This window comes from Ips typographus, linkage group LG1 (genome assembly GCF_016097725.1).
Source record: "Ips typographus isolate SLU linkage group LG1, UJ_Ityp_2.0, whole genome shotgun sequence".
Taxonomy (NCBI): Eukaryota; Metazoa; Arthropoda; class Insecta; order Coleoptera; family Curculionidae; genus Ips; species Ips typographus.
In genome coordinates, this window is record NC_138422.1 from 15,204,981 (window position 1) to 15,227,147 (window position 22,167).

The window sequence follows — 22,167 nt, forward strand, 5'->3', positions numbered from 1 at the left end:
GGAAAGAACATCACAGATAGGTGCATTCAAACGAGTCATTAACAGCCCAATACCAACGTTTCAAGAATTATTCCATAAAATTTGCAAGAAAGGAAAGGCAATGTGTGTATCCTGGGGACTATTAAATCCTAAAGCAGTGTTTCAATTTATAACAGAATTGTTGGTGTTTTAAGTTTTAAGAACGTGCTTCTTGGTTTTGTGATATAGATTGCTTATTTATTTCCTTTTGTAAATTTACTCAGCATTAAATACATATCAATTTGGTTTTGTTGTGTGATTTATTTAACATGTTTTTTCAATTTCAGTTCAATTTATTGTAAGAGCAGGTAGGTACCTCAGTTAAAGAAATTATCTAATTTTATGATTGTTTATGAAGAAAACTAGACTTCTTAGATAAAAAAGAAACTTGACTGTACTTTTTAAAGATTTTATTTGTATATTTCATAATGTGTAAATAATACAATTAAAATAGTAATTTAACCTACTATCTGATGGAAAAGTATTTAACAGTAGCACCATCTGTTTCTAGCCTTATAGTCGAGAAGATACGGCAAAATTTATAAGGGCTAATTCTGCAAAATAATGGCATTTGATTTGTATCTTTCTAATATTACTTGAAACTTATTAGAAATTTGTTTTTTCAACACTCTGCATATGGATTTTGACAACACCATTATAACCATAGCTTCAAACACCTTTTGTTTAGAGTCTTTTAGAGCAATTGATAATGGGACTTTTTAAATTTGGACCCTTTCAAAGCATGATAAGTAAACTCCAGATTAGGCAAATAAAGGTACCTGAAACATAAGCTATTTAGTATTAGCAGCTCATTAATACCTCTACCAGAGTCCTTTTTATAGTATTAGGTAAATCACCTTGTCAGCTTCTGCTAAATACACCTTTACTCTATATCCATGTTTCTTTGAGAACCACTGGCTTGAATAAACTTGGTTTTTGTAGTGTTCTTGTAAAAACTCTTCTTGGGAGTAAGTAAATATATGGGCTGTTTCATTGTGACAGTGTTTTCTATTAGAAAAGGCATCCTTTTCTGTTCCACAAACTCTAGTTCCTTCAGAATGTTTCACTGGGCCCCTTGATAGTTGTAAAGTGTATTAAGAAGGTGGAATTTTCAAAACTGACTACCAAAACACGCACATTATCTAGTCTCATACGTAGTATCGCAGTTAAAAACAAGTTAAATCAAAATACTCCTTAAAATATTGTAAAATTTACATCAAAAATAAAAAATGTCTCTTTGTTTAATTTTTGTCAACAATGGCGGCCGATTTTCCGAGCCTTGTCGTCCTGATTCATTGCCGACGTGACTAGATGACGTCAAAATTCTATCGCGATGGGAACGCATGTAATAGACAAGAAAGGCAAATGATGACGTAACAGCCACGGGAAAAATGGACCAAACTTATCTTCTCAGAATAAAAACAGCAATAGCTGTCACAAACAATTCTTGACTGTTCTTACAAAATTTATAAATTATCGGTGGCTTGAAAGATATTTTAGGGTAAGAAAAGCGTCCAAAAGTTCAAGGTAATTAATGAGAAAACCTGTCTCATAATCTTTCCCCAGTCGATGAAGGTATTATATGCAAAGCGATAAAGCTTAATGCAAATATTTAAGTTATGATTTACTAAAAGTTGACTCAGTTTTTCATGACACACTGTTAAAATTTAGAATATATGCAACGTTCTAAAAAAGTGTGCAGACCAACTTTGTTTTAATGGAAAAAGTTATTTTAATAAGGTTGATAAGATATTAAGCAAAAAAAGTAGTGGCAGAAAGAAAAAAAAACTGAAATATAGAAAATTGTTATTTTTTTCATCTTGTTTATATTTATTTTTTTAGGAAAAATGTTAGTATTTTGATTTTGAGGAAAAATGCAATATTTTTAAATTGAAATACATATGTAGATGGAAGTTTAGTTTCAAGGTTGTCGTGACAGAGCTTTGAAGAAAAAGCAAATTAATCCTAGAATTACCAATACATGATTTTAAATAAAAATTAAGAGTCATCAAAAGGCTATGCATAAACGCCACAGTCATTTTCAAAATTGAGCAAATATGTAGTTAATTTTATTTGTTATTATGTTATTCTATTGCTGGAAGATTTTATTTCAAGTTAAAAAAATAAAAAAGTTCAAAATAGTTATTTCACCTAATTTGAGGTCCTTTGGTATAAATATACTCTTTGCTGTGCATTGGAACCCTTATAGAGCAAAATAAAAATTTGCAAAAAATGCACTTTTTACCAAAACTGTCATTTTTTCAGTTTTTGAAAGGTTGTAACTTTTTTATTTGAACTCTTATAGATTTCACTAAAACGCCATTAGAAAGAGGATAAAAAATACTACAAAATGAACCAAAACTCGCCTCTCTAGCTCCTCACTTTACCGAGTTATTGAGTCAAAAACACTTATGGAGCAAAATAAAAATTTCCCAAAAATGCACTTTAAAAAAAATGTACTTAAACGAGATATTAAATTTTATATAAAATTGTTCGTATTTTTGACATATTGCAACTTTAAAATTGCTTGAGAAGCTTAGAATAAAATGTTTAAAAATCAACTGAAGTTCAGAAAAAAACACGTTTTTGTTAATATTTCAAAATTCAAAACGACCTTGTTTAAACTCATATACCTATATTTTATTAAGGTTTACCAGTAATAAGGGTAAAAGCTTCAGTTCAGTGCTGCTCAAAGATAAGTTGTTGCTACGTTATTCCATTTTACTTTGATTTTCTCCTTTAATCGTAGAAAAAATAGACTGTAAAATAGTTTCGATTGATTGATCAACAAACCTCACTCTAAGAGTAAAAAAGTCGTTCTTTTCACTCTTAAAACATCGTTGAGATGAATAAATAATAAAAAAAAATTAAAGTAAACCGAGATGACCTAAAAATGCAATAGAAAGGTAATATCTGTTCTCTTAGTCAAAACCATTTACCCCTTTTTAGTACATTGTTTCGTCATTCCATTTTATTTTCATTTTCAGCGTACAACTGAAATTTATACATTTTTTGCGGCAAATTTTTACACTAATATTACAAAAATATGTTTTTAATTCTTATGTCTTATAAACAAAAAAATTGAAACATTCTAAATGGTTGCCTAGCATAATATTGTGTATCGCACTGTATTAGCTTAGTTGAAAAAACCTTGCTCTAGTCTACCAGCTTATAATGGATAAGAATCTCTTGCCTTTGAAGGCTATTTATATTAAACAGGAGCATTATAATATAGTAAATAAGCAAGTATACAGGGTAATAGAGAAGCGCATGTTAGCTTATCGTCTAATGCACTTTTAATCTACCAATCTTCATTCTTATTGCCGCATAATTGATCAGATCAAATCAATTTTTTGTATCGATTTCTCCTAAAATTGAATGATTAACTGATCATAGTCACGCAATATTTTTTAGGGTTGTAAAGGGTGTCCAGTAAACAGAATGATCAAAAGGTACTGTGACAATGTTTCGGTCTTTTATATTAGGAAAAGTGCTATGATGGTAAAATTTCTAGAAAAAATCTATTTTTGTAAATATTTGGAGAACGTTTCAATGGATCTTAATGAAACTACCTATGGACTTCCTATAAAAGTAAGTTTTTTTAGTTTTTTTGGTTCAAACATTATCATTTTATTTTGACAGACACTTTTTCTTAGAGATAAACAAGAGCAAGAACTCCGAAAAAAAAAGATCCATTACCTACCCCAGCATCCAAAAGGTGTCCCAAACGTCCAATTAAAATCCCATACATCACGAGCCCACCGCAATATATACAGAGGGTTACTGCAAAGTCATCCAGAAACAAAACAGCCACTTAACACAGTGACAAAATATGAAACTCTATCGTCTTCGAGGGGGTTAGAGACGCAGGCGCAAAAACTGTTGCTGTAGGTTGAATGCGGTGCGGACTTTGTCAGTCTTTGGCGGACGTTCGTTTAGGTTTTTTGAGCAGATTAGGGACGGTTCTCCGTTCTGCGCTCAAACGCGGAAATTTCGCCGCGAAAAGTTTTGAAACACTTTGCACTTTTGCGCCATTTATGATTCAATTACTTACTCAATTTAGTTGACTGTGACTTTGAATGTTTATTGGCATTTGGTGAGAATTTGATAGTTTGACCAGGATTATTCATATTTATGACAGTTGTCTGATATACGAATTTTAAAAGTGGTTTGGAAACTTACTAGTTTGAAGTGGGATATGATGGGGTCGTTTCTAGTGTGGATTGTTGCTTTTGTAATTTTAAAAGGTAAATAGAAAAATAAGGTTATAAAAAATTTGGAAAAAAGGAAATATGTAATGAAATTCGCAATAGTTAGTACTAAAAAAAATTAGATTAAAAAAAAGGAGTAAAAGTGTACTTCAATAATATAATTACAAAATATATTCAATATTTGAAAATGTATTATAATATTAAGGTATCTAAACATGAATTTTGCGATATATTTCCAAAACACATCAACGTTATTTTTTAAGTCCACATGTGCAGCATTTGCGTAAATCGCAACACTGTTGATTGTTTGTGATTGGTCAAGAAAAAGCAGCAAGCTAAAAGCTGCTTTTTTGACCAATCACAAACTACCCAATGTGCTGATTTTCACGCTAATGCTAGACATGTAAACTTAACATTATGAAGCATAAGTTAACTCGGTATATTTTTTCTTTTTTTTAAAACAATTTTTGAATTTTATTTAATTTTTGATCAAACAAAAAAATGCATAATATGAAAAACTATACTTTTCTTTACTAAATGGTTAGTTAAGATATTACCAAAAATTTTTTCAGTTAATATCCAAAAAGGCATATCAAAAGTCAATAGCAACGTTAAAATTTTGGATAAAATAAAATGTTGATTGGTAGTTATGACTTATTTTTGGGCCACCCGGCATACTTGAATTTGCTACTAAAAATATGTACCTGATACTTTTTCAAAAAAAAACCAGTCCCTTAACCTTTAAACTATTTTTTTTTCTTAACTTGAGAGACTTCCCTGTATTATTAAAAATAAATTAAAGCAATGACAGCAATAGATATAATTATAACCATCAAATTCGTATTTACGTATAATAATGTCATTGTTTAAAATTGGATGTTTAATACGTTAATTCAGTGTTAATAAGATTGTTGTGTTATCTATTCTGTTCCATTTGTGTTCTCTTTTTTATTAACTCTTGTTTGTGTTATCATTATTTTGTTACTTTATTCTTCAAGTGATTCTTTTAAGTTCTTATTGGCAGGAGGGAATGGGGTTAGACGATTAATTGCCTGACATTTTTATTAAACCTAATAGATTATAATATGTTTGTTTTCATTGGTAACAAAATATCTACAAATCACTTTTTTTATTAAAAATATTTATTATTCTTTTGTGTTATATGTTGGCATTCTCAATTTAACTCCATTAATCGAGATGAGAACGAAACATGGTGAAAGTTCATTAATTGTCTTTGTTTTGATTGACAAATCAGCAAAAGATGGTTGATAAGTAATTATAATCGGCCATTTTTAGGAGCAGTTAAGCAAAAACGTCATATTGACATGAAGAAAAATGTTGACAGTTTAACTCTAATATCTTAGTAATTTAACCATTTACAAGCAAAGCATGACGTTCTGGAATTTTTATTACATGCTTGTGGATTTATCAGAAGGTTAAAAAACAACTAATAGTTAATACTCTACTGTTGTTCCCTGATTGATAATTCAATTAATAATATTTTACTTAACAAACTCTCTGTATATTGCTATAATACTTGAATGACTGGATTTCATATTAAACGACAACCTTGAAAAGCATTCAAACTAAAGAAAGTAGAAGTTTGTAAAAGTTATTAAAGGAATTTGTTTAAAGAATTCTACTGGAAACAAAAAACGTAAGGAATTTAAAAACTTTCTCTGACTATGAATTTAACAGCACAAGTTTTTCGCCATTAGTTTTATCAAAGTTACTTTCTCACTAAGTTTCCTCTTTATTAAAATCATATAAAAAGTTACTGCTTTATGCTAGGTTTTGATATAATCACCAGATTAATGCAACTAATCTATTTAACTTTTAGTAAGTTTTATGAAACTTTTTAGCGTTTTACTTAAGGAATATCAACAACAATTAATTGAAGATGTTGGTTAGTCATTTTACCGGTGCAAAATGAGTTTGAGAGTGATGTACGATTACAAAAATTTGCATTTTTTAATCAAAGCATTTATTAAATTCTAGTTCAAGTTACAGACCTTTTAAAAATTTGATTTTTGAGTTCATACGGGAAATAATAATAAAATTAATAATTCCAATTTAAGCTCACTATAAGTCATATTTGAAATCAGCACAAGAAATGCAATTGAATGGAGTAAAAATACAGGGTGGTCCAGTTTTAAATGTCAATAATGCACCATTCGATAGCCCATCAAAAAATAAGTTAACATACATTATGTCATTTTCCTGAAAAATGCTTCTCAAGGAAAATACAGTCCATAAAAAATCGGTTTCTTATCATAACCGTTAGAGCGCTGGAGCAATTTTAATCAAATTTAGAACAAATACATATGAAATTAATACTCATTATGTGATGTTAATGACGTTTGTCGAAACTGTCCAGTGGTGTAAATACAGAAAGATGGTTTTAATTTTTCTGCCTTATTCTCTACGTCACTGGATATTTTTTAAAAGTTTCAGTTTTTTTTAATTTACTTGTTCAATTTGACAAAATAAGTATCACTTATAAAATTCTGATTTAAACCTTTGTTTACCAGTTAATTGAGTTATTACGTTCAAAGACTCAAAAACAACCCAACCCAACTTAAAAATTGTCTTGAAAACGGTGAAAATTGACTTAAGAAGCTTAAAAAAATTATTTGTAGCCAGTTTTCATAGTTTCCAGACAAATTGAAAGACTTTAGCCTTGAAAATTGACTTGAGAGGCTTAAAAACTATCTTTGTAGTCAGTCGTTATAATTTTCAGATAAGTTGAAAAACTTTAGTAGTGAAAATTTAAAAAATACTTTATCTAGAATTTTTGACTACAAATTCACACATTTCAACTTTAAAAATTGACTTGGACATCAAAAAGTGACTGAACCAATAAAAAGTGACATCAAAAGCTTAGTATTTGCCTTCGAAGTAAGTTTTCATAATTTGAAAATACGACTTACAGTCTTAAATACAGGATATTGACATTAGATTAATGAAAATTGACTTGAAGACTAACTTTTCAAGTTTTTTTACTTTGCTTTTCATTTTCTTAGAACTTTACTTAGACTATTTGTAGGGCTTTAAAACTGCTTTCAGCTTGGAAAATCGGGTTTTAGGGTTATCTTCACCAAGTTTTTGACATAGCAGACTTGAAAAACTATTTTTACATTTTCCATAGGCTTAAACATGCCATTTTACGCTTTGTCAGTATTAAATTGACTTCTAGACGCTTCACTGTGCTTTAAGATTGAAAAATCGAATTTTAAACTATTTTTTATAGTAAAAGTTAAGTTTCAGACTCTTCATTGGTGAAATTAAACAATTTTGGCATTAAATGCTACGATATTAGTCTTGAACACTAATTTTTAGAATTAGACTAGACAGTTGTTCAAGCGCATGTGGTGACAAAATTGTGAGTGTTAATAGTGAAGTCGGCCAATGGCCAAACTTATACGAATCGTATAAGAGCGGAGTTGACAGTGACGGTGTTGACGGCTGACAGTATTGACTTTTACAAAAAACCTAACCTAGTTTTTAAGAGAAAAACGGCGTGCATAAAAATAATGTTTTTTATTATTGTCAAGGTGCAATGTAAAATCCTGTTTTAAGTTCTAAAATGTTAATGGCAAAATATCTATCTAAGCCCGTTTTTGTGTGCATCTAAGCAGTTTCATATTGAAGTGGAACCAGCTAATTACCTATATACAGTCCACCAGAATCAATCAAACAACAGTTACCAGTGTTTAATTGAGTAAAAAAAAAAGTTTGAATTGAATGATCAGTTTTACACTACCTATAGTCTAAAAAATTGAACGCCAGTAAACATTAGTCCAAAAATCCTGTTTTTTGACTATTTTCAGTGTCAAAAATTAACTTGTAAACCTCACAGATGACCAGATTTGAATCCTTTTGAACCATTTTAAAGTAAAAAATACAATAACCCAAGTAGACATTTTTGTCAATTTTGAATAATATCCAGTGAGCGTAGAAAATAAATACTATCCCCCTATAAACAATTTTGAAGAATGTCATTCACATCACATAACGAGTACTCATTTCATAATTACTTGTTCCAAATTTCATCAAAATTGGTCCAACGGTCTGACAGTTGTGGCAAAAAAACGATTTTTTTAACTGAACTTTGGAGGTCTGTGTTTTCTTTAGGAAGCGTTCTTCAGGAAAATGACATAATGCATGTCAACTTATTTTTTGATGGACTATCGATTGGTGAATTATTGACATTTAAAACTGGACCACCCTGTATACCAGACGTCCCATTCGAGAAAACTATCTTCATGTCAAATTTGACATATGACGTCAGTGTATTTTAGTTTTAGGCTCCGATTTTACAGCATGAAAAAAAGTAGTGCAGTTTTGCTAATTTAAACTACAGTAGGACCAATGTTCAGTAAAATAAAATTTTGGTGCACCAAACACTTTTGTTATCCGTCACGTAAAAATAAATTTTGGTTCTGGTTCTCCAAAAAATTGGCTTTCGTGCAAAACAGTGGCGCACTACTTACTAAAATACTGCTTTATGTGCATGAAACTTTAGAACTTTTTCAGGGGTTACTGGAAAATGTAATTCAATTTCGAAACGGCTTTACCAAGTGAACAAAATAAGCGTTTTCAAAGCTAAGCATTTTCGTGCATAGCTAGAAAATCCCCTACTAACTAACTTCAGTTTCCATTAAAAGAACGGTTCTTACTAAGCTAACTCAATTTTGTTTTTGCACACTCAACTAAACACGACCAAAATGCATTTAACGGACATTTTACAAATTTGCTCTAAACTGTTAAGCAGTCAATCCCGGAAATTTCCGCTAACCTAAAAACTGCTGTAATGCGGTAATATATAAAATTTCACAAAATGAAAAGTAGACAGCACAAATATCCTGAACTCTAGAATTTCATTCAGTCCATTATAGTGAACTAAGTAGAACATTAAACCCAAGTAATCCGATAATACCATATAATACTGCCCTGTATTGCAATATATCAGCCGCTGTCAGAAAATGCTCGCTATTATGAAAACTGGAAAAACTTTAAGTAAACCAACAAAAACTTGTTTTCCGAACGGAGAACTCTGGAAAACACTCTATTGTGCTCCGTAATATGTCCATCAATACGAATCTGCTGGTTTCGCTTTTATATTTCGGTAAATAACGTGATATACACAATCAAAAGGTTTTTGAGAAATGGCATAGAGTTTCGGAGCAGGAAAAATTCATTGATATGATATAAAAAAATGTATTGAACAGGGGGGTATTCGAGTTATGGTTTAATTATCGAAAACAACCTCAAATCGTTCTGCTTTCCAAATCGACAAACAAAAATAATTTGAAAGTTTTCAGTGTCGAACGCTCGTCAGTTCTCTACTAAACGTTTTCGGACCCAATTTGTTTGGATCGTTATAGAATTATTTACGCCGGCCTGAACACAATTTCCAGTTTACATCAAAACATTTGCAATCTAGCTTTGAATTTTTAATAACTGTTAAACACGTCAACTCGAACTGTGTAAACTTTAATCACAAATATTAAGCGACATACAACCGGGAGGCTTATTACTTGCAACGAGTTACTGACCCCATCAACCAAAAATTGTTATAAAGTTAGTCCAGGTAAATGTATGTACATCAAAAAGTAGGAACAAAATTAGTTTAGTTATAGTAAGTAGACCAGATAACTGACTGAAAAACTAAATTTTCAGGTGACTGTAGAATATTTTAAAAGTTTGTTACTTGAAATTTTTAAAATCTTCCAGCTGAAAGATCTAAATTACATCATCAGACTATTTATTACTCATGTGACTGAAAACTGTAATACCAAACAAAAGAGAATGAACAAAGCCAACTAAACAGTCACGTGAATGTAGAAATACTATTTAATATTATCTACACTTTTTCTGTTTGAACCAAAAAAATAAACAAATTTTTAAGTGCAAACTAATTTAGCGCAATTGGCCTAGAAAAAAGCAACAAATTTCAATTTGGTTTGACATCACATGTATTGAAAAAAATAAAAATAAAAATGTGACAACAAAAGAATTCTTATAAATTTTATTTGATAAAAAGCCATTTAAAATGCAGAAAATTATTACACTGCATTAAGAACAAACCCATATTTGATAAAATACAGCTATATCGATAATTATTAACAAAAGCAACAATCCTTTTTTTCAAAAATAAACTAAACTAATAACTGCTTTGACGAAAAATTGCTATATTGAGATATTGAAGGCTTCTGAACGACAAAAACATGTTGCAAAATGTATAAGTATCAATTTAGAAATTTAAACTGACCAAAAGAATTCCAAATACTTCTGAAGAGGTAAATAAAGTGTAAAATGTAAAAACATTCCAAAACACTATAAAACCTCTAAAATGCCTTGCAAAGCTTACAAAGCAGCCTAGAAGCTTCTAAAAGCTTTGAGAACAGTCTAAAAGCTTCCGTATGCTATTAAAGGAGTTTAACAGCTTCTAAAACCGTCTACAAGGTTTCAAATGTCTTCAAGGCAGTCCAGAAACTTCAAGGCTCTCTAAACTGCCCAAACACCTTCCAAATGCTTCTAAAGTAGTCTAAAAAGGTTTTAAAACACTACAGGAACTCCAAGATATGTCTAAAGCCTTCCAAAACAGGCTAGAAGCTTCTAAAAGCTTTTAAAACACGCTAAAGTCTTCCGAATAATCTTCAACTAGTCTAGAAGCTCTCAAAAAATTTCAAGGCAGGCTAAAACCTTCTGTATGCTTCTAAAGCAGTTTCAAAAGTTCAAATTCACATGTCTTAAAAGCAGTCCCGACTCTTCAATGCTCCTAAAGTAGTCTAAAAGATTTCAAAACACTACAGAAACTCCAAAATGCTTCTAAAACAGTATGAAGTCTTTCAAAACAGTCTAGAAGCTTTCAAAAGCTTTTAGAACACTCTAAAGGCTTCCAAATAATCTTTAACTAGTCTAAAAACTTCCATATGCTTCTAAAGCTGTTTAAAAGCTTCCAAAAGTTCAAATTCACATGTCTTAAAAGCAGTCCAGAACCAGCAATGATCCTAAAGGAGTCTAAAAAGATTTCAAAACACTACAGAAACTCCAAAATGCTTCTCAAGCAGTCTAAAGCCTTTCAAAATAGTCTAGAAGCTTCCAAAAGCATTTAGAACATTCTAAAAGATTCCAAATATCCTTCAACTAGTCTAGAAGCTCTTAAAAAATTTCAAGGCAGTCTAAAAGCTTCCGTATGCTTCTAAAGCAGTTTCAAAGCTTTCAAAAGTTTAAATTCACATGTCTTAAAAGCAGTCCAGAATCTTCAATGCTTCTAAAGTAGTTTTAAAAATTTCAAAACACTACAGAAAGTTCAAAATGCTTCTAAAGCAGTCGGAAGTCTTTCAAAACAGTCTAGAAGCTTTCAAAATCATTTAGAACAGTCTAAAAGATTCCAAACGCTTTTCAACTAGTCTAGAAGCTCCCAGAAGATATTAAAGCAGTTTAGAAGCTTTCAAAAAATTTTGTGAACCGTGTAAGAGATTCCAAATGCCTCTAAAGCATTACAGAACCTTCAATATGCTGTTTAAACAGTCTAAAAACCTTCCAAATGCTCTCAAGTAGTTAAAAAAACTTTTGAAAGTTTTCAAAACAGTATAAAATCTTCCGTATGCTTCTAAAGCAATTTGAAATCTTCAAAAAATTTCTAGAAGTTAAACTCAAAAAAAATTTGCATCTCTGAAGAGTTTTGTGCTTTTTTACAGATTTTTATGCTTTTTAAAGAAAATAATTTTGCTTTTTAAGCGCTTTTTTTCACGACTTTAGTGCTTTTTAATCCGGACTCTACTTATAACTATCTTCAATAGTTTTCGAAATATCGACGTTTGAAAAATGTCATTTTTAGATTTTGCAATGTCATAGCTCACAACGAAAAAAAATTGTCTAAAATAACTATTTTATGGATAGGGTAGTTCCAAGAACATCGTGAACCGACTTGACACACTTTACTGAGTGACAAAAAAAATTTAAAAGACACCAAATTGATGGAAACTACAATCGATAATTAAATGATATTTTTAAACTTGTGAAAATTGCAGTTTTCTTTTAAAATTTTGTGTTTTTCCTATATTTTTTATCTCTTTCAGACTCCAACATACTGTTTGTAAATCCAAACTCAGCTTTTCTTAAACTCTTTCAAATTAAAAAAAAAAACTATCAAAAAGTAAACAGCTAGTTACAAAAATCCAAGTCATTTCCTATAAAAACATATTTTTTGCTAAATATACGTGTATGAAAACAAATAATTACTTAACTGCTCCAATAAATTCCATCAGGACAAAACAGTAATTTACCTGTAGTATATTCGAGCAGTAAGCCACATGTGCCTCGACATAAAGGGCAAAAAATATAACTAACTACTTTTAACGTAATTACAAACTGAAATAAAACCGTGGATCGTACAGTGCAGGGCTCAATTTTTTTTGTCGCATTTTTGGCCTCGAATTTAAATCCAATAAACAAATGCAGCCTCACCATCAACTCTGCACCAACTCAATTAAACAAACGAGGGCGCTGATGTTCGCTCCTACACAAAAAAAATTAACGTTCTCTTTTTTTTCAGTCAATTATTTGAATGCTGGGGCTTGCTATATAACACCCGTTATTCATGTTTATCGAACCGAAAGGAAGTAACTTATTTAATTAAAAATTTACGCGGGCACTTGTTTTTGGGAACTATGAGCGGGCCCGTTCAATTTTGTGAGTGAACGTTTGTCAGATTAGTTTCAGAATTACGTTTAGTTTTGTATGGACGTGAGTTTTAAAAACCAAACAAAAGTAATTACTTTTGAGAAGTTTTTACAATTTAGTATGTGAAATTTATTCTATTTTTTTTCCTGAAGGAAAAAAATCCTAATATTATTTTAAAAAAAACTAGAATTATAATATGTTTTACTTGGTTAAATGTCCAGTACGTTCCAATAATGTTCCCTGTCATATTATTATGATGAATAACAACAAATATGTTTATTTCAAAATAATGTATTATTTCTGTAAAGTGAAATAGCGCCAAAAATTACAAAACGTTGAGTAAATTATTTGTGTATTCTTGAACTGATTTCTTTGTTTGAGCAGTTTCATATGATTGGTAATTTATTATAAAAACGTATGGAATTATTATAATAGGCTCCACGTTCATGTTTTGGTAAAATATAATTACTGTTTCTAGTTGAACAAGTATTCGTTGAAACATGTTACTAAAATAAAATACCTATACATTCTTGTATACAGATTGCATTCACATTGAGCAATTTAGCTTCTACTCGAGCTTCGGTAAACCTTCTTTTGCAATATTCTTTAGTCCCATCAGAATTTTTGGTGTTCGGAAAACAAATATTCTGTAAGACATTCCGTTGATAAAAACTTAATTTTTTTAAATTACAATTACAAAAAAGACGTTGCATGACTATAAAAATTACTATTTTCACAGTTTTTTTAGTGACAATTCTACTAATAAGGATCGAAGTTTCCAGCAGTGTATCAAGATAACACTTAAAAATTAATGAAAAAAGTCACACGTGACCAAAAACTGTGGATCAGTTAAATAGTCACGTGACTAGCAATGTAATTTTAATGAACATTTTCTTATATACGCTTATTTTGTAAAAATTAAATAATAATAACTGTCACATGCAAATTGCAACTTAGCTTAAATGAGCTTAAAAATTCGTTTGTGCAATCGGTCTTAATTCTCTATTACCTAAAATTGATTTTTTAGAGTAATGTCAAAATGGCAACTGAAAATTCTCGAAACGGTCAAGTGACCGTATGCTGCTAAACTGATTTAATAGTCACGTGACTGTAAAAATACTTTAACATGTTCCGTTTAAAGAATTGAAAGTTTTAGAATAAGCATTAACACAAAAACGGTCACCAACTAAACAGTCACTTGACTTCAAAAATTGTAATTTCATAATTTTTTGACTTACTAATTTAATCACTAGAACAAATTGTATAATCACGAGACTTTAAAAATTTTATTTTACTAGGTACTTTCTGTCTGATTTTAATTTTTTTCAACTAAAGTATAATCCAAAAAGTTTCAAAATAATAACTAAATATTTTGGAAACTGTCACGTGGTTGTAAACTGTTAAATTGATTGAATAGTCACGTGGAAGCTACTTTTTCACTTACTCGAAGATGGCATTGGTTACGACTGAACATTCTAGAAGTGGTCAAACCGTATGCTGCTAATCCGATTTAGTAATCACGTGACTGTAAAAAAAATTATTGAAAGGTTTTTTGACTTCTTGTTTTTTTTCTTTGTTGTTTTCTTCTTTATTTTAAAGGGGAAATTATTTGGGCCGAAAACCACAGACATTTGAGATTCCTGATAAATGTGCAAGTTTGATGGAATAAACTGTACTATGAAAAACCAAGTGTTTTCGCTGATAAAGAAAAATAGAATTTTGGAATATTTGAGAACTGCTCTTTCACAGAACAACTTTCTACCAAAACAAACTTGTAAATAAAAAAAATAAAAGCTTTCTAAGAGAACCAACCTCTACGACTGGAGGAACAGACTGTACCTAAGAAAGAAAAAATTGAGCAGTCTCTGAAATAATATGTTCTTTTTTAGAGCAAAAACGCTCTTTTTTATAAAATGGAATTCCCCTTGATATTTTCTCGAATTTTATTAAATAACCGAGGTACCTTATTTGAAAGTTTATTTTTATGATGTATTACAAATTTGTAGTGTTCAAACTTTTTGTAATACGAAAGTCTGAAACAATGTTTAAATAGTGTTCTTTTAACTTTCAACTCAGTTTATACTCATAGAATATAAAAAAAACGTACAAACTAGCAATGTTATATGCCAAAACACTTTTTTAAAGAAACTTGTTTTCATAGAGTAACTGCGGGAAAATTGAAAAAGTAAGGTTTATAAGCTTTATTTGATTACTAAAAATACCTAGATATGCCAGTAAATTTAAAAATAGTGCTTACACTTTTTTATGTACTATGTAAATTTTGGTAACTATTGTTAATGACGTATCTAAAATTTTCCTTTAATAACCTTAATAATGACTTGAGTAGTCTTCAAACTTCTTAGTCATCAAACACTTACAGAAACTATGTAAATAGTTTTCATTCGGTTTAATGTCATGCAAAAGCATGGAAAAGTGTAATAAAGTAGTGATCAAACTGTTTAATCTTCTACAATACTGACTAGAATCTAAATAGTTTTTACTTGGCCTGTTTTAAGACTACTAATATTTTGTTGTTGTCATTGCTACCTTCTTTGTTGGTAAATTATTTTTCTCTACAACTATCAAATAAAGAGTTCGTAGAATAACAAACTCTATAAAACACTTTCTTAACGACCTATTTTCCATTTAATAAAATGGCAGCTGCAACGATACAGATCATAAAATATGATTTATACTTGTAGAAACATTTTTCAAATTTTAATTACTCATATCTGTATTTGATTAACTGCAAAGTGTTGTACGTAACATTTTTTAACGCAAATTAATCACGAACTTTTCACATTTTAAAGATTTTGGAATGAAAATAACAAACACATTTACATGCAAATCAGTGGCAACAGTAATTTACTGCTTATTAACTTAAGAACCAACTGTGAACTTAAACTACATTCTGATAACGCTTAAGTTGTAAATTTATACAATTTTACTAATTGCCTCCGGAAGGAAGGAAAGTTTTGCCAACTTAAAATGAAACTTTGTTTTGGATATAATGTTTACGCATATTACCGTTTATTAGATTCGAAAAGTTTTCCTGCAGAAAACACATGCTTAAAGCAGAAATGTTTATGTTTTTGTGTAAAGAAAGTCACGTTTCCAATTTTGCAGATTGTTTACTTTTGCAAAATCAGAAAACTGTTATTATACGAAAACTGAACGTTTCTACGTTTATTACAAAAATTTCTTAGGATAATGATGATCATATAGTTTTATAAAATTCTCGACAGAACTTAAAACAGTCTATTAAGAAAAACTGCAACAGGATCAGGCAAATAGAACTATTACTCACAGAAGGTTTGTATAAAAAACAACATGCCCCGCAGGACACGACATGGAAACTGTGTCCTAGTAATATTTGCGTTTTGGTCCTTTGTACAGTACAACAAAATTAAATCTCGCGGAAGACATCGTGCATGTGAAATGTGTTATTTTATAAAAGGGACACAGAGTCCGGACTGGAAATAACTCACCAGAGTAGCTGCAGAACATCAAAGAGCAGGAGAAAGGTGGACAACGTGTCGGACTTGCAATTTTAATAAAAAGCAACGGATTCCACGAAAATATGGACTTCCTGTTTCATGTTTATCGCTACAGGGGAAATTCCAGATGAATAACGGTCAGTGCAATTTCCTTGCACACAGTTTTCCGGAAGAATAATCTCGTATGCATACAGTTACTAGGAAAATATACGGAAGTAACCTCTGAGTGGCCGGTATACAAGGTGTCTCAATTCACACGGTCACATAATACTGGATTTTAGTTTAAAAAAAAATATGACTGTTTAATAATATATGCTTATTACTCACCAATTTTAAATACATAATAACACCCATTTCTTGTGAGTAATGAGTCATTACTGTCTTTTCTTCTGTTCCAAAACTGGAAAATGTCAAAGTAAATCCCATAGATGTGTAAAACAACATATACAAAACAACACTTAAAAAGTTAACAAAAACCAGTGTAACTTTGGTTGAATGCATCGTATACCTTTATCAGTGTATTTTTGGCATTTGTTACATTTGGTTGTTTGTTTCTGACTTAATTTCATATTTTTTTTAAATCTACGATACTAAATGATATGTTTTACATTAAGTCAACAATTCAAACAGAAATTTTTTAAAATTTAAAAGTCATTTTCAGCGACTGTTCGAATAACAAATGGATAACTAGTTTACTGTGTTATTGTGGTTGTCATCTGTCATTTGTCATCTCTATAAGGATTGATTTATTACTTTTAGTTTTTCATGATGCATACGCCGATTGTGTTTTGTCATATTGTTGTTGATTTTCATTAAATTTTGAGTTTTACAAAAAGTGGGTTTATTAATTTAAAAAAAGGAACAATACGGAATCATAACAAAATTTAACAAAATATAGTAAGAAGAAAAATAAGAGAAATTAAAAATTGATAAACAGCAATAAGTTTAAGAAAAGATTTACTAAGGAAAAGGAAAATAGATATTAGAAAAACATCACATATATCAGGTTCGCTAAGATACATAATAAAGGAATTTGGAAAAATTCACATAATAGTAACAAAGCAGGGGTAATTTTCAGAAAACTAAAATAAGGCAAACAACTAGAAATAAAAATAAAAAAGAGGCTAATAGTTTGTTCTTACATATACCGGTAAGACGCAAAAAACATAGAAAAGTTTAAAAAATTACTCTAAATTAAACTTAAAAACAATAATAATAATAATAATATTATAAGCATAAAAAAGAAGAACCGAAAGGTGTCAAAACGAGTGCTTTTATGATTCATTAATTATTAAAAAAATTAAAGATTAGGTTAGGATAGGTTAGAAGTAGTAAAAAAGAAGTAAATTTCAAGGCAAGAATGAAATAAAAATAAAGTGAAGAACATAAGTATTTACGAATCATGATAAAACTAAAAATGTGTAAAAATAAGAAGAAAAATGATGATTCTCAGGAATCCAAAAAAAAGAAAACAAGACAAAAAGTAAGAGAAAAAAGAAATAAAGAAAACGAAATAAAGGAAGAAAAAGAAAAAAATTACTATTATACACAAATGTTACATAATAAGGTCCATATTTATTATTGATTCTAACCAAAAACACAATGAGATTTATAATTAAAATTATACTGACTGGTAAAAGAAAATGACCTTAACTAATATAATATAAAATAATATAATAAAACTATTTTTTTGTGAAAATATTGAAAATGACGGTTTTAGGACCATATTACCTCAAATCATTTCATTCAAGGTAAACGAGACAACATTTGATTTTTGTAAACTAAAATATCGAAAATATTTCCCATTTAATTTGTTTTTGTAGTTCAAAAATCCCACTTTGTTCGTTCTTAAAAACTTTAACATACGAATATAGTTTCCCGTTATACATATTAATTTTGATCTAAAAGTATTATAGATCAAAACGTTTTGTACCGGAGAAACTTGGCAACCATGCCGAAGCAGATGCCGGGGACGAAGAAGCGGCTGCGTCGTCGAGACCCGAGACGAAACGTGTGTGTGCTTTTAGAAAGACAGCGTTGTGAGCGGTCGCCTTTCTTTGCGCTCCGCACATTGTCGTGCTATTGCACCATTTTTTGACCAGTTAATGTCAGTTTGTCTTTCAATAAAGTGTAATTCAAGAAAACTAGCGTTTCAGTACGCAACATATGGTCCTTCGTAGCCAAATAACCAGAAAGAAGTGGATTTTAAGAGCTGAAAACTAGTCAAGGCGCAGGCAGAGCGGTAAATCAGCACGGCGCCGGCGTAATTTCAAGTCGAGGTCGACCGACGTCAGGCGCGCAGACAGCCTACTATACGGAGTTTCGGCCGGAGTTTATGAGGCAGTTCGGTGAGTGCGTTCCTTTTTACCACTTTTCCTTATATTATTCCAATTTGTGACGGTACCTGTGCTTGATTTGGTACTGTGGTGTTTAGTAAAAGCTAAGCCAAAAAATTTTGTGGTTGTTTATTTAGTTCTGGCAGGTAATCCAGGTTTTCTTTGCAATGGCCGAGTTAAAGGCATTAAAAGCTCAGAAAAAACAAATTAAATCGTCATTGACTCGTTTTCAAAAGTTTGTGGACAATCAAATGTCTGATGAAAGTAGTGATTTAGCGCAATTGCGGGTTCGAATGTCTCAAATTAATGATTTGTTACAAAAATTCGAAGAAATTCAAGTTAAAATTTGCATGCTTGTTGATTCAAGTGAAGAATTCGAGTCGGAAATGGACTCGGAAACGGAAACATTTGAAAGTACATACTATTATGCTCTAGGTTTGGCAAATAGCATTTTGGAAAGTAACATAGTAAATACAAATATTATTAATAATCCTGTAAATGCAGGTAATGCTTCAGTTGAACAATCTACTGGTTCTAATGAAAGTGTTTCACTGAAGCTTCCTCCTTTAAGCTTACCCAGTTTTAATGGAAATTATAATGATTGGTTGTTTTTCCGAGATAGTTTTGATTCTATCATTAACCAAAATTCTAACTTAGATAAAATTCAGAAATTACATTATTTAAGACTTTCTTTAAAGGGAGATGCTTTGCAAGTTGTGCAAAGTTTAGGTATGTCAGCTGCCAATTATGAAATGGCCTGGGATTTACTTAAAACTAGATATGAAAATAAAGCGTTATTGGTAAGCAATCATGTACGTTCTATATTTAACCTACAAAGTCTGCATGAGGAGTCTCAGGTAGGCATACGTCAGTTATTAGACGGAGTTATACAACATACTCGTGCACTTCAATCTCTAGGTCAACCTGTGATCCATTGGGATACGCTGTTAATACATATAATTAGTAATAAGTTGGATGCAGCATCCAGGCGTGATTGGGAAACGGCGAATAGCAGTAATGAGCTTCCCACATTTAAGCAGTTTCTAGATTTTCTTCAAGAAAAGTGTCGTTTGCTTGAAGCCTTGGGTATGTCTGAAACGTCTAAGCCAACAAGTCGTGGGCGACCAAGAGGTTCGTATACTGCGACAGGTCAAGCATTGAAGTGTAGCTTTTGCAAAAATGATCACCTAATATATAATTGTAAAGATTTTTTAAAACTTAACCCCAAAGATAGATCAGCAGAAGTCATTAAACTAAAATTGTGTTTAAATTGCTTGCGTAGGGGACATCACCTTAAGGATTGTAAATGCCAACCTTGTTCTAAATGTCAAAGGCGACATAATACCTTATTGCATTTCTCAAATACTAGAAACGAAGTGGTTTCTGATCCCCAGGAATGCCCAAGCTCTGAAAATGCTAATGTTTCTAATAACTCTTTACATTCACGCAGAGATGATCATGTCAATACACTATTATCCACTGTATTGGTTCAAGTATCAGATGTCAATGGTCAAATTCATGAATGCAGAGCATTGTTGGACAGTGGGTCAGAATCCAACTTCATTACAGAAGACCTTTGTGATACATTAAAACTTTTAAAACATAGTACCAATATAACAATAAATGGTATAGGTCAGGTCACTTCTAGAATAATTCATAGAGCGTCGGTACAAATGGAATCAAGACTAAACGCGTTCAAGATTAATATTCCTTGCTTAGTAATAAAACGCATTACTAATAACATACCTCATGTTTCTTTTGATGCCAGCAAGCTGAATATTCCTAAAAATTGCTTTCTTGCTGATCCTAATTTTAACGAATCAGGTAATATTCAAATTTTGATTGGCGCCCAAATTTTCTGGGATCTTCTTTGCGCAGGTCAAATTAAATTGGGAAATGACTTGCCAACTCTACAGAAAACTCATTTTGGATGGGTGATATCTGGACCTTTGCCTTTACGATCTCATTCACTTTTGTGTAATTTATCATTGTCAGATTTGGATAATTCTTTATCAAAATTTTGGGAGATAGAAGATTACCCCAGAACAAAAACCTTATCAACTGAAGAACAATTATGTGAAAATCATTTTGTTTCTACCACCAAACGTTCTATTGAAGGGCGATTTATCGTTCAGCTGCCTTTCAAGGAATCATTGGACTGTTTAGGGTACACTAAAGATAAAGCTTTGAAACGTTTCTATAGTATAGAAAGAAAACTGCATAAAAATGTTGATTTATATAATGAATATAAGTCATTTATTGACGAATATTTGCAGCTAGGTCACATGTCATTAGCTGACAGTGATGAACAGGGTGATTATTACTTGCCCCATCATGATGTTTATAAGGAATCCAGCACAACCACTCGATTGAGAGTTGTGTTCGATGCCTCCGCCAAAAGTTCTACTGGTAAATCACTGAATGACATCATGATGGTAGGGCCAACCATACAGGACGATATATTCTCCATTATATTGCGGTTCAGACTGCATGATATTGTTGCCACTGCCGATATTGCCAAAATGTATCGGCAGGTGCTAGTCGATGAGTCTCAACAAAGGTTGCAAAAGATATTATGGCGTGATCATCCTTCAGATTTAATTCAAGCTTATAAACTACACACTGTCACTTATGGGACAGCAGCAGCTGCTTTCCTAGCGATAAGATGCCTTTCGCAACTTGCATTTGAATGCAAAGATACACATCCAAAAACGAGTGAACTGATTTTGAAAAACTTTTACGTCGACGACTTATTATTTGGTGGAAATAGTGTTGACGAGGTCTTGGAGATGAAGAATGATGTAATCAACATCTTGAAGAAAGGTGGTTTTGAGCTTCGAAAATGGAACTCGAACGATAGACGAATATTAGAGAATACTTCTGAAACTCAAGCCAACTTTAACATCAACACAGGAGATAACCATTCGGCCGCGACTTTGGGTCTGCGTTGGTTATCAGAAAGTGATGAATTTAGCTTTAAAGTCGGTTCATACAATTCTGAGCGAGTCACAAAACGAGCCATTTTATCGGCTACCGCTCAATTGTTTGACCCATTGGGACTTTTAAGTCCAGCAATAATAATTCCGAAGATGATTTTACAAAGACTGTGGCAGAGAGGAGTTCAGTGGGACGAGTCTATTCCATTGGATTTGCACACTCAATGGCTTACTTTTCGTCAAGATTTAAATAATATTAATAATTTGTCAATTACTAGGCAAGCTACATGCAAACAAAAGGTTTACACGGAGTTCCATGGGTTTGCAGACGCTTCCGAGCTTGGATACGGCGCTTGTTTATATTTGAGAACTATGGACAAGGATGATAATATTTCTAGCAGACTTTTATGCTCTAAAAGTAGAGTTGCTCCTTTGAAGACGCAAACTATACCACGGCTCGAGTTGTGCGCAGCGG

The 22,167-nt window shown here is 31.2% G+C and overlaps 1 protein-coding gene and 1 long non-coding RNA gene across 2 annotated transcripts in view; one reads left to right on the plus strand and one right to left on the minus strand.

The window, feature by feature from the left end:
• Nucleotides 1–249: 249 nt before the first annotated feature.
• On the minus strand, nucleotides 250–1,632 carry LOC145730471 (uncharacterized). The gene is made up of 3 exons (XR_014178627.1): nucleotides 876–1,632; nucleotides 615–797; nucleotides 250–572 (listed from the first exon to the last, which is right to left on the minus strand). It is a non-coding gene; the product is annotated as an uncharacterized LOC145730471 (long non-coding RNA).
• A 2,015-nt stretch (nucleotides 1,633–3,647) lies between these two features.
• Nucleotides 3,648–22,167, plus strand: part of LOC145740189 (protein amalgam-like) — a 181,679-nt gene continuing 163,159 nt past the window's right edge. The window contains exon 1 of the mRNA XM_081995555.1: nucleotides 3,648–4,265. Within this exon, the coding sequence (XP_081851681.1) occupies nucleotides 4,217–4,265 (49 nt within the window). The 5' untranslated portion in view covers nucleotides 3,648–4,216. The remainder of the gene's footprint in view (nucleotides 4,266–22,167) is intronic.